The sequence below is a fragment of the Nothobranchius furzeri genome, chromosome 6 (assembly GCF_043380555.1).
Source record: "Nothobranchius furzeri strain GRZ-AD chromosome 6, NfurGRZ-RIMD1, whole genome shotgun sequence".
NCBI classification, from domain to species: Eukaryota; Metazoa; Chordata; class Actinopteri; order Cyprinodontiformes; family Nothobranchiidae; genus Nothobranchius; species Nothobranchius furzeri.
The window spans coordinates 59509615-59522844 of record NC_091746.1 but is presented as its reverse complement, the minus strand read 5'-3'; the positions used below and the strand labels follow the sequence as shown (position 1 = coordinate 59522844).

Here is a 13230-nt window from a genome sequence, read left to right as displayed (position 1 = left end):
GAGATATTTCACAGCCAAAAACACCCATCGCTACATAGATGTGATTCAAGATTTAGTACGAGGTTATAACCATAGCTACCACTCTTCCATCAAAATGTCCCCCACTGAAGTAAACATGGAAAATCAAAGGCAGGTGTTTCGCAACCTTTACGGAGCTACCTCACTGAAGCCTGAAAAGAAAATGAAGTTTAAAAGGAGAGACATAGTGAGAAATTCCAAACTCAGGTGTTTTTGATAAAAAATATGAGCAGAGGTTTACACACGAACTGTTCACAGTGGATGAGTGTCTTCATTGCTCGCCACCGGTTTATAAACTCAAAGATTTTGATGGGGAAAAAATTGAAGGGTCATTTTATGAAGCCGAGTGTCAGAAAGTAAACTTATCGACCGAGAGATCCTTCCACGTTGAAAAAGTTTTAAAACGCCGGACATTCCGAGGAGAGCGACAACTTTTTGTTAAGTGGCTTGGCTGGCCCCAAACAATTTCCAGTTGGATTAAAGCCTCAGACCTACATGACTTTTAAAAGAGAGACAATAAATGTAAAAAAATATGGATCTGAGACAGGAGGAGGGTTTTCATATCACATTGCCCTGTAACCCCAGTACCGATGTATTTAAAAATAATACAATTTCCTGTTACAGAACCGATCTTGCGCGTCACATCAATCTGAATGGCAGGTGGCAAGTAGGGCTAACAGAAATCACCTATACCCACATCTGGTTTAATTCACCGTACAAGCGTGCTTTTTTCGAATGGCGAAGAATAGGCGAACCTCAGAAAATCAACAGAGCTCCGATTAGTCCCGGATATTATAAAAATTTACAACAACTTAGAAACGAGTGAGAGACTGCTATGAGAAAGATTAATCCTGATTTCTGTCTCATTTTCAGAACCCCTGATCCCACTCTCAAATATCAGATTGGTGGTGAAATAGAATTTAGATTTGCAGCACCTTTGGCGTATATGCTAGGTTTTAATGTGGAGGAGTGGCTGACACCTGAAGCATCATCCAGCAATAAACCGGTCAAATCAGCGCCTCACCCCTCCAATTTAACTGGCGGTCTATATCAGTTTTATTGTTATTCAGACATAGTGACCAAGCAGTTGGTGGGTGATGTGTATGCCCCGTTATTACGTACGGTGAAAGTTGAAGGTACCTTTGGGTAGGGCTGCTCAATTAATCGAATTTTAATCACGACTACGATCTGAGTTTTGAACGATTATAAAACAAAACAAGCCGATTATTTGCTCCTCCCACTTGCGCTGCCCCGAGTTGCAAATGAAGTGCTCCTCCCTTTACACTGTTGCCAACTTAGCGACTTTGACGCTATTTCTAGCAGCTTTTCAGACCCCCTTCTTGACTTTTTAACTTCAAAGTACCTGGCGAACACCTCAGAAACATCTCTGGTAACCCTTAGCTTACCTTAACTGTCGTCGACATTTCCTGCAGGTTAGCTAAACACTCCGCCTGCGCTCCGGACCGTTCTTCAGAACATTAGGAAAGGGAATGATGTAGTGATGTGTCGGTCGCTAAAGAAACAGCTCTCGGAGCCGGCTCCTTGTTGGAGTAACCAGAGTGAGTGACACACACGCCGCACCTGCGGACTCCTGAGCCACTAAAAACGGCTAAATGTGTGCGTGTGGCGTGCTAAACACACGTGCAGCTTGCCCCTGATTGCTGTGAGACCGGGTTGGAGGGTGTGTGTGCAGCTGTGGTTGGGACAATTATTACATTAACTGATGGACTTGTAAATAAATAGTTCCTAAGTAAGGTAGAAATAGTTCCTCATGCTGATAAATAATAACTAATCTCTCTGAGGACACGGTGCTAGTGCACTCTCCTACAGCACCTTGACACAACTCAATAAATGTTATGCAACATTTTGTGAACATCAATTTATTTGCATTTATTTGTTATAAATGCTCTGTATAATTCTTGCTGTCAGTATTTGCAAGATATTGGTATTTGGGTCTGTACTAGTTAGACTGAAATGAGTTAAACCAAGGTCTATAGCCCTTGGGTCATAGACTATGAGCTGTAAGTATATTGGTCTTTTTATACTTGGAATCAGGAGTTATTTTAGTGATCATCTTGTTTCTTATTTTTGTCCTGATTGTGCCCTGAGCAATTTTATGACTGAATAAAAACAAATAAAATCAACATAAATTGAAAAATCCTCCTAAATAATCGTGATCTCAATTTCAGTCACCATAATCGTGATTATTATTTTTGCCATAATCAAGCAGCCCTACCTTTGGGAACACGATCACTCAGGTGTTTAACCCCGTGGATTACATCCCCGACTCTACGAATCATATAGAAAACATTCATTTGAAATAAAATCTGATCAGAATGAGCCGATTCACTTATTATATGGAAAAACAACGGTGAGGCTTCATTTCAGGCCCGCTCACTCCTATCAGAGAAATACAATAATATAACGTGTGTGAAGTGGGCTGAGAGGGTCAGTTACGCACTTTTACTCAGTGCAGCATACATCTTGCAAACAAAAAATAATTTATCACCTGCAGAGAAATGACCCCAACCGATTTATTAATTATTACATAACTCAGGCCGGTCAAGGTCTCCCGGGTTTTGGCGGCGTTCCTTATTTATACGGGCGTGGCTTTGGTTCGATATTTTCAAGACTCTTCAGTTTATGTTTGTGTTTATTTATTTAGCAGACGCGCTTATCCAAAGTGACTTACAATTTATAACCTATAGGGCATGTTGTGATCTTCAGATTCATATCACCTTTTGTTAAAAAAGGATTTGCTTTGGCGAAGCCGCATCTCAAAAAGGCTGCGACTGGGATCGCGTCAGATGTGTTGACGTGAGCCATCAGCAAAATCACTGAGCCTAATGCCCAGGAGAGGTCAGGGCTCATGGTTCTAATGGTTGGCAAGTCCGGAAAAGACCCCCCTGGCAGGCGTGAAAAGGTATCTACTTCACGAAACGACCGGCGCTCAAAAGCTGCAGTTACAAAACGCAAGCAAAAGAGGAAGAAGTATCAACAGCCAGGCTCCGACATTTTCTAATCATGTCACTGCTTCACAGTAAATCATCAGAATGCGCATTGAGCGAAATGGACCTCTTCACCATGCCCATGACGCAACTGTCTATCGAAGATAAGATCTTCAGCGAAATTTTAACGATAGCAGCGCTGACGGATAACGGACCTGTAGAATTTTTTGTCCCAGGGGATGGCGAAAAATAGTTCGATTTAAATGACACGCTGCTGTTTTTAGGTGTGAAAATCACCAGTGATGATGGAACTCCCCTGGTTGATGGAGCAGCCACTGCTCTGATTAATTATCCTATAAACACAATTTTCTCACAATGCGACGTGATCCTCGGCGACCGCCTGATATCTCAATCCAGCGCGACGCATCCCTACTGCTGAACTATTCTGACGAAAGTTTGAAATCTCAGTTCGGCGCTGGCTTATTTTTCAAAGACATGGCAGGCGCGCATGATTCCATCGTTATAAATAATGGGCCCAATAGAGGTCTTAATCAGCAAGCGATTTTTACAGAAAACTCCAGAGAGGTGGACCTGATTGGGCCTCTCCATTCCGATTTTAAACTCGGTTGATCTCAGAATTAAGCTGACAAGAGCCAGCGATGCTTTCTGCCTAATGGGGGCGCATGACTCCACCTACAAGCTGAAACTGCTGGGTGCTTCGTGTCACACCCTGTCCTGTCTTCTCTTATGTTTTAGTCTGTGTCTCCATTAATTGCTCCCACCTGCATCTTGTTTCCCAATCACCATAGCTCCCGCTCCTCGTGTATTTAAACCCCGTCTGTTCTGTGTTTCATGTCGTGTCATTGTTTCAGTGTCCAGCGTGTGTATTTAATAAATCTATGTTAAACGGACCTACCTGTTCGCCTTCTTCCTCCCCGCGATTGGATCCTACCTCCGCTCCACTCACCAGGCACGCTCGTGACCATAGGCGTCATTTTAACCGGGGACGCCGGGGACATGTCCCCGGCAAAATTTGTGATTGGCAACTGTGTCTCTCCCCCCCCCCCCCCCTTTCAAAAACGCCTGCTGATGAGGATTTTTGTTTTACCAGCACAGATCTTATACCAGGGGTCGGCAACCTGTTCCCATCAAAGAGCCATTATTACCCATTTCCCACGGTAATTTTGAACGGACCTTAATAAGCAGTGACTTAAGTGAAGCAGGCAGGTCGTGCTAGAAAATTTAGTTTAAAAAGACGTCATAAATGTGTTCCCCCGTCCTTTTTATTTATAAAATATGAAGTAAAAACTCACAATTTAATTTTCATTCATTTGTCATTAATATGTAGTCTACACCCGTGCGTTAAGTGGACCATCTTCCAGTAAAAGCAAAGCATCCAGCCCACCTCTCCAAATGCGTAAAATGTGCATCAGCCGCTAGTTAGGCGCGCCACGCGCACCATCAGCTGATCGGCCCAGACAAGAGCAGAGCAAATAGAGAAAGAATAGAGGATAATTGTGTCTGGATGTGGATGGAGATTACATTTTACAGCAGCCTGATCAGCATTTAAATACGTAAACCATCACCTGGCTTCTAGTCCACGCTATCAGCATTATTTTAATTGGTGTGTGTGTGTGTGTGTGTTTTCCACTTCAAACACTGGTCTAACCAACCAGACCAGCGTGTCCAGTAACACATTAATGTTACAATTAAACAGTTTCACTTCATGTAGGCTAGGAACATTTCACCTGCCGTGGCCCGACCGCTTCTGCTCCACATAAACTTTGTGCGTGATCAAATGTCTCTACGCGTCATGCGTCTCCATATTAGAGACGGGAACAAGCGCTGTTCAGCCAAAGTTTCATAATTTCATAAAAAGAACATTTTCCAAGTGACACATCCCTCAGAGAGACCGGGTTTCCAGACTGTTTCAGTGGGAGGAAATCTTATCGCATGCGCCGTGGTTCTGCACTGCGCTGCGAACCCCAGATCTTCAGCTCACTATCCACCGTGGGCGCTCCGAGCCGCGCTGAACACAGTGTCCAGTATAAAGCTCTGATGTTCTGATGGGAATATTTTACCTCCGCGATGTGCGTTAACGATTAAAATGTCAGCTCATCCATGCGCGTCAGTGTGCGTCGGGGTAATTCTTTCAAACTAAGCAACATCCTTGTGTTCATCTGTCAAAATAAACAGTCAAATGGAAATATATGTAACCTGCCGTTTAACTGTTTTGCCTTCCTGTGAAGATTGTTGCAAAGAGAAACAATTAAACTTGATTAACCCCAGAGCCACCCAGAGAACCAGAGCGCATGCGGGAAGATTCCTCCCACTGAAGCGAGTGTTTCCAAACCCTGTCTCTCAGAGAGACTTGTCACTTAGAAAATGTTCCCTGATTATGAAACTTTGGCTGAATAGTGCTTGTTCCTGTCTCCAGTGTGGCGACACATCCAGGAGCCGTCTGAGGAGAATCCCAGAATCTCACATTGTCTTCAGCTCATTAAATGCCTATATGATTACGCACAAGCGTGACGCGTCAACCCAGTCTCACAGTAAGACCGGGTTGGACCTGTTCAGGTTTACACAATCTTTACATTTAGAATTGGCATACAGGTGTAAAATTAATGCAGTAAAATATAAAGCATTTTATTTAAATATCCATTCATTATTTTACAAGCACAGAGAGCCGCATCAGATGGATGAAGAGCCGCATGCGGCTCCAGAGCCGCGGATTGCCGACCCCTGAGCTAGCCTACTTTATTGTCCCCAGCAATTTTTAAACCCCACTCAAGTGTATGGTTATTGTCCCCAGCAATTCTGAAAACAAACTGACGCCCTTGCTCATGACAGAATGACATGACCATCTGAAGGATCCAGCGGGGAGATTCTCCCATGGAGGTATCTGTTCCAGTTCCTCTCCGCCGACTATCAACCAGCTTCTCCTTCCCCAGCTCCAGCTCCGCCTCGCCGCAGACGGCGTCCCTGACCTTCTGCCTCAGCGTTCCTCGCCGCCCTTCCGGAACCGGACGGGAGTTTAGATGGGGAGACGCTCCTGGTTCGCTCCGGCTTCGAGGGCACGAGGCTGGCTATCTCCTCCCCCAGAGTCGGTCCACGGCGTGGGGAAAGACACTGAAATCCACCGCAGCCCTGCGCTTCAGGACGGAGCTGCGAGCCCGCCGCTGGCCGTGCTCGGCGCGTCAGTTCGGACACGCCCCCGGTTAGACCAGCGGTCCCGTCTCAGGCCAAATCGGCGTCTGCAGGTGGAGGAGCTGCGCCCGCAGTCCAGCTGACGGAGCTTGCCCGTCTCCAAGCTGAGATGGCCCAGGTTCGTCAGACCCTCGAACTCAATGAGCTCCAGCTGGACGATCTGCTTGCTGAGCTCCAGCTGGACGATCTGCTCGCTGCTCCGGCTGGACGCAGCAGCTTGGACCCGCCCCCGGTCGGACCAGCTGTCCCACCTCCGGTCCGATCGGCTCATCCATCATCTGCAGGAGGTGGAGCAACGCCCACAACCCAGCCGACTGAACTTGCCAGTCTCCGGGCTGAGCTGGTCCAACTCAAACAGATCGCCAGGCGCAGCCCCCCTGACTCTGCTGATCACTGCCGCCTCTCCTGTGGTCCCTCGGTTCCTCTGGGCCCTTCCTCCGGGTCCCCCTCCTCCCGCCCTGCTCCTTGTTCCTGTGGGCATCTGGGATCCGCCCTTTTTTTGGGGGGGGGGGGGGGGGGGGGGTACTGTCACACCCTGTCCTGTCTTCTCTTATGTTTTAGTCTGTGTCTCCGTTAATTGCTCCCACCTGCATCTTGTTTCCCAATCACCATAGCTCCCGCTCCTCGTGTATTTAAACCCCGTCTGTTCTGTGTTTCATGTCGTGTCATTGTTTCAGTGTCCAGCGTGTGTATTTAATAAATCTATGTTAAACGGACCTACCTGTTCACCTTCTTCCTCCCTGCGATTGGATCCTACCTCCGCTCCACTCACCAGGCACGCTCGTGACACTTCGCTTTATGTGAAAAAAGTTAATGTTTCACCCGCCGTACGTTTGGGTCACGAATCTGCTGTACTAAAAGCAAACGCCTTGTACCCCCTTTCACAGGTTACCGTCAAAACATACTCGATTCCACAAAATTCGAGGATATGTAATCTGGAGGACCTCTTTCTCGGAGCTATCCCTAAATATATAGTACTGGGATTAGTGGATCATGAGGCCTATACGGGCAGAAGAGACCTTTCTGTGGAATGTGGAATATCTTGCGTTGTGCAGAGACAGCAAACAGATCCCATCAAAAGCATTCCAGCTGACTTTTGATCATAGAACTTCCGTCAGAGAATTTTATAATCTGTTTACAGACCTCCAGACATTTGAAAGATTTGCCTCTTGCGATTAACAGGATAGATTATCAGTAAGGCTATACATTGTTTGCCTTCAATCTGAACTCTGCGGATGACGTAGAGGCTTTGTCTCCTGCTGCTAATGGCAACTTGAGAATGTAAATGCGCTTCAGCGACCCGCTGAGAGAGACAGATACACTCATTGTGTATGCATGCTACGAATCCATTTTCGAGATAAACTCAAAGAAAGGTGTGCTGGTTGATTATTATTGATGGATAATCATGAACTGCATGGACCATTATCAAGCCTGCTGGGAGATCATCTTTTTTTGGGCATGTTTGCCTCTGATCAGCTGTCTACAATCCCTAAAAAAAAATACAGCTCCCGGCCTATTTTGTGGTAAACACCTACCCGGCTCATTTACCTGGTGAACATTGGTTAGCATTGGCTGTGGAGCAAGATGGCTTCGGGACATTTTTCGATTCTTATGGATTTTCACCAGAGTTTGAATATTACCCCAAAACCATCCTGAATTTTCCAAAAGAAAGGTGCTCAGAAAGACATTATCAGGATGACCAGCTGCAGAGTTTGACATCCGACCGCTGCGAACATCACTGCGTATTATTCCTATGCCATAAAGCCTGCGGGGTTTCTCTCAAACAAATTCTGTCTAAATATCATAAAAATGTATCGATGAATGATGTTATGGTTTATAATTTTGTAAAAAAATATAGAAATTGTATAAAATGTCATGATTTTTATTTCACACAGATGAATTGTACTCTCAAAATGTTTAAAGAATGTCACGTACTGTGAAATTTGTTTTTAATAAACGTTTTATTGAACAAACAAAAAGTTGAACACGTGATTCATTTAAGGGGAAAAGCGTATCCATTTCTTCAAAGCGGGTTGATCGCTCCAACTTGGAGATAAAATTATTTCTCTCTCTTGTCTCTTCTTTAAAATACTGGGCATTTCCTGAACAGGCAGCTGCTTCTTCTTTATTTTACCTGCAGCCGGAAGTAACCCCCTCTCGCTCCTGAGTTGCGGAATCTGCTGATGCGCTAGTGAGTTTGTCACCGCTGTTGGTTCTGGTTGTTGTATTTTTAATGGGTTGGTGATGCTTTTAACCAAGTCAAGGATGTGAGATATTTTCTGCACATCGCCTTTATATATAAATTCCCCCGTTGGTCCCCAATTAAATCGTGTCATCTTCAGCAGATACTCTGCATTTCTCCTGCTGCGTGCCGGCAAATTCTGCAGCGCGTCTCGAATGACAGCTTCAGGTTGATCAGCTGGCACAGCAACAGCAGCGGCATCAGCTGATTCAGAGTTCTGTTCAATGGGGGGGACATGTATCTGTAAATCCTCTTGTAATCCGGCTCTCGCCAGAGCAAGATAACGCTGTAGCAGTGCGTTGTATTTCTTAATTTTCTCATACGCCGTTAGTCCCGTCTCCTGCATAATTAATTTCATATCCGCATCAAGATCCGCCTCTGCTACGTCTTTGATGGTGGGTTTTGTGAGATGGTATCATTGTTGAAGGGTAACCATGAACATTTTTTGAGAAGCCATTATTTCCTATTTGTTTATAACACCGCTGATTAGTTCTCCTAGTAGAGGTGCAACAGCTGCTAGGAGAATCGGCAGAAATCCGCCTTTTTGACTGATTAAAAGCTTTTTCTTTTTAAAAGAGCTAGTTTTGTTATCAGCCAACTTCCACTGGAGCGTTTTGTTTTTAGATCATTTCTTATACTGGAGAGGAGAGAGCCGGATGTTCCCTTTCAGCACGTTTAAAGCAAGCTCGCACAGAGCGTGCACAACATCCGGCGAGCAGTCTTTTAAAAACTCATGACGTTTTCGGGGGCTCATGCGAAACAAAGCCTTGAGAATCCTGGCATTGCGTTTTATCCTGGATGACATAGTTCTATTTTAGGAAAATATGCCACCGGCATTTGACCCGGAAGTGCTCCGCTGCGCAGCCTTAGACGCTCTGGTGTTTCTGGTTTCAAATCCACTATTAAATAACCGTGAGGGTCCTGTATTGCGTCTTGGAAACTCTTGAGAAAATATCTTTTTTGAGTAGGGTAGATTTGATTTGCTAAAACATTTATTTGCAATTTATCTCGTGAATTTTTAAACAAAATAAAAATAATTTGTGTTTAGACTGATTGATCTGTTATTTTTCCCTTGATGAAAGACATTTTGTGTGAGTGATAAAACACTCATATTCCGATGATATCTTTTACTGAGAGAATAATTTTACCACTTCCGGATGGTCAGACATCTGCTGCATCAGATCATCTAAAATAATCAAATGAGTTTGCTCAGGTGGAAACATTTGGTCGTCATCGAATGAAGAAAGGAGACCTTGAAAAAATCTAATATTTTTATTACAAAGTTTCAGATCATCATACATTTTCTGATAAGAAGTATAAAACCAAATGGTATTCTTTGGCATTTCAGTCATACATTCCAGACAATTTTACAAAATACTTTTTACAAAAAAAGTCTTCCCACAGCCTGATGGTCCAGCTATCAGAGCGCTGAAAGGGACTTTCAGTCTGGGATCAAAATACGTTTCCATTTTCACTAATCTAATAACCAAAAGGCAGAGTTGTTCCGTAAGGAAATAACCTCCGTTTATCAAAAACCACACAAAACTTTTTCACAAATGAAGCATTTGAGAGAGTGGACCCTTCTTTATCCCTCCTAATGGTGTCCTGATGCGCCTGCAGAAAGCCCCACCCCCACCCACACCCCCCACCGCGGTATCCCTCCATCAGCTCTCTTTTCTTTTGGTGAATTGTACTCAGTCCAGAATAAAGGCTACTTGACTTTACAAGATACAAACAAGTATTAAGTTTTAGAAATATCTGAAATGTATTTAGCCTGCTAATTTATCTGAAATACTAATAACTACCATATTTTCCAGACAATGTTGCACTTTTTTTCATAGTCTGGCCGGTCCTGCGACTTATACTCCGGAGCGACTTATATACCAAATTATGTAGGCTATACTGCGCTGCTGCTGCGGGACAGCTCTGGACCAGGAATGAGCTCCCCTGCCCCGCTGGGAATAAAAAACACACAGCCATCACCTGCTGGAGCCTGTGGCGCACCGTTACGCACCTGATCCGGCCCAGGAGTGGGCTCCCCTGACCCGCAGGGAACTAAAAACACACAGCCATCACCTGCTGGAGACTGTGGTGCGCAGCTGCGGGCTGGATCCGACCCAGGATTCAGCTCACCTGCCCCGCAGGGAATTAAAAACACACAGCCATCACCTGCCGGAGCCTGTTGCGTGCCATTGCGCACTGAATCCGGCCCAGGTTTCAGCTCCTCTGCCCCGCCATCACCTGCTGCAGCCTGTGGCGCACTGCTGCGGGCTGGCTCCAACCCAGGAATGAGCTCCCCTGTCCCGCTGGGAGGGTTTCAAGCACCGCCATCCTCTGCTGGAGACTGTGGCGCGCTGCTGCGCCCGCATTGTTTATTTATTCTGTTATTGTTACCGGTACTTATCTTGCAATGTGAAACGCTTGGTCTCAGATTTTGTAAGAAAAATAACAAAATTTCCCCCCAAAATGCGACTTATAGTCCAGTGCGACTTATATATGTTTTTTCTTCTTCTTCATCATACATTTTATGGCTGGTGTGACTTATACTCCGGAGCGACTTATAGTCCGAAAAATACTGTACGTTAAAAAATTTGAAAACTTGCTCAAAGCAAAATATATTTTCATTAAAGAAATACCTTATAAACTTACAGATTTAATACTTTTTTATTCACAGAAAGATAGTTTTCATGAAAAAGTGCTGCAAACCTCCACACAAACTCCATGTGAGCTGTCACTGGTGTTCCACAGAGTTAGCTCAGGCTGTAGCTAGGTAGCTACCTCAATTAGCTTAGCTCCCACCTCCGCGTTAGCTTTGGATTAGCTTCAGGTTAGCTTGTAGCTAGTTCGACCGGGTGTCGTCATTTGATCCCAGCCTTATAGCCCCACCCTCAGCTCCACCTCTCTTCCCTTTTGTGGAATTGTCTGGACTTGACAGAACCTGTGACACGGTCAAAATGGCGGTGGTGGCCACCTCCCATTTTTCCTCAAAAACGTGTTATTGGAGTCTATGGAAACCCATTGTCCATATATGTATATGTCGATGGTGCAAAATAACATCTACAAAAAAATAAATAAATAAAAAAGTAATAGCCTGCTGCATGAAAGGTGAAATTTAACCAACCACAAAAAGCTTTGGATATTTTGGCTCCCTTTGTGAGCTGATTAATCTCATTTTTATTCTTACACATGTGAGGAAAATTACTCTCTCCCATTAAATGTCCATTGTGGCCAATACAGGCCAAGGGCTATGAAAATGCACATGATTTCCAGTTAATTGTAGCCGTTAATGAGGTGTTGTGTGTGTTTGCAGATGTGCAGCGCTTCCTCCTCCCTTACATCGGCCTGAAGGGATTATACTTCATGGGCTACTTTGTCTTCGGCATGGGAACCAGCCTGATTGGCCTCTTCCCGGATGTTATTGCCACGCTCATCCTCTGCAGTGTGTTTGGGGTCATGTCCAGCACGCTCTACACCATCCCGTTCAATCTGATAGCAGAGTATCAGCGTGAAGAAGAGGTACTGGTTTCACAACTAGGAAAATTTTAATTGAAAGAAGAAAACTCATTCAACTAAAGAAAGCAGAGAGGATCCTACTTGGATTCTGTGATTTAGCTCAAAGTGTGTGTAACAAAGCTAACAGCTAGCGATCCTGTTGAATTCCAACCAAAACAGACTCAGGCAGCTTCATAAAAAAAATAAATAAATAAAAAAATTATATACATATATATATATATATATATATATATATATATATATATATATATATATATATATATATAATGCTTTCATCAGACATAAATGTTGTGGTCTGCGAAAAAATTATCACTTCTGTAAAATTACAATTCAGAAACAGATCAACAGCTGTGTCAGATGCGCATGTTTAACATTCATGCTGTAAAATGCAAACTGGACTGAATGTGTAAATATTTATGAATGTCATTAAGTAAAAAAGTGGTGTTCAGCTTTGAATATTACCTAATTTACAATTCCCAGTCATGAGTCGTAGTTTTCATGCACAGGAACAAAATCCCACGTGTATATCCAGCAACAATGGAAACACATAATTTTGGTTTACAGGCTAAATAAAGTCAATATTTATAACTAAAACTTATATGAAATTATTGAAATAAATAATCTGACATTCTGTTTAAACTCAGCCCTTCTGGATTAAAATATCTGGGAGTCTTTGTAGTCTTCCGACTTTCTTCTTTGATCACCCAACTTAAACCTGATTTCCAGAGGTGGAATTCATTGCCTCTGTCCTTAATTGGTCGCATTAATACAGTATAGATGAACGTTTTATCCCGTTTGTTTATTTTTTTCAATGTGTCCATGTATTTCTACCAAAAACCTTTTTCAAACAGTTTGATCAGCTGGTTTTGTTGTTTTTGTGGGGAAGGTAAGTGTGAGAGGGTCACTGTTGTACAGATTGAAATTTGATGGTGGTCTTGCTTTACCTAATGTTTTATTTCATTAATGGTCTTCTCATTTTCACAAATGAACATACTGGCTGGATTCTCACGAACTGTTATGATGCAGGTTGGAGCATCTGTCATACACATCCAATGCATTGATATCTTCTCCACTACCACTCATTCTGTCTCATTTCACAACCAATCCTGTGGTATGGTCTAGTCTTAAGATTAGGTTGCAATATAGAAATCACTTTAAGTACACTTCTGCACCAGTACACATGCCGATCCCGCTGAACCATTTATTCCCCCCTGGTCTCACTGACGGCACACATATACAATGCAAACATCTTGGAATCAATACGTTTGATGACCTCAATGAGGATGGTGTTTTTTCAAGCTT

At 43.7% G+C, this 13230-nt stretch overlaps 1 protein-coding gene across 1 annotated transcript in view; it reads left to right on the top strand.

Moving 5' to 3' along the window:
- Positions 1-13230, top strand: part of slc45a2 (solute carrier family 45 member 2) — a 46239-nt gene that overhangs the window by 30788 nt on the left and 2221 nt on the right. The window contains exon 6 of the mRNA XM_054744451.2: positions 11726-11931. Coding sequence (XP_054600426.2) covers positions 11726-11931 — 206 coding nt within the window. The remainder of the gene's footprint in view (positions 1-11725; positions 11932-13230) is intronic.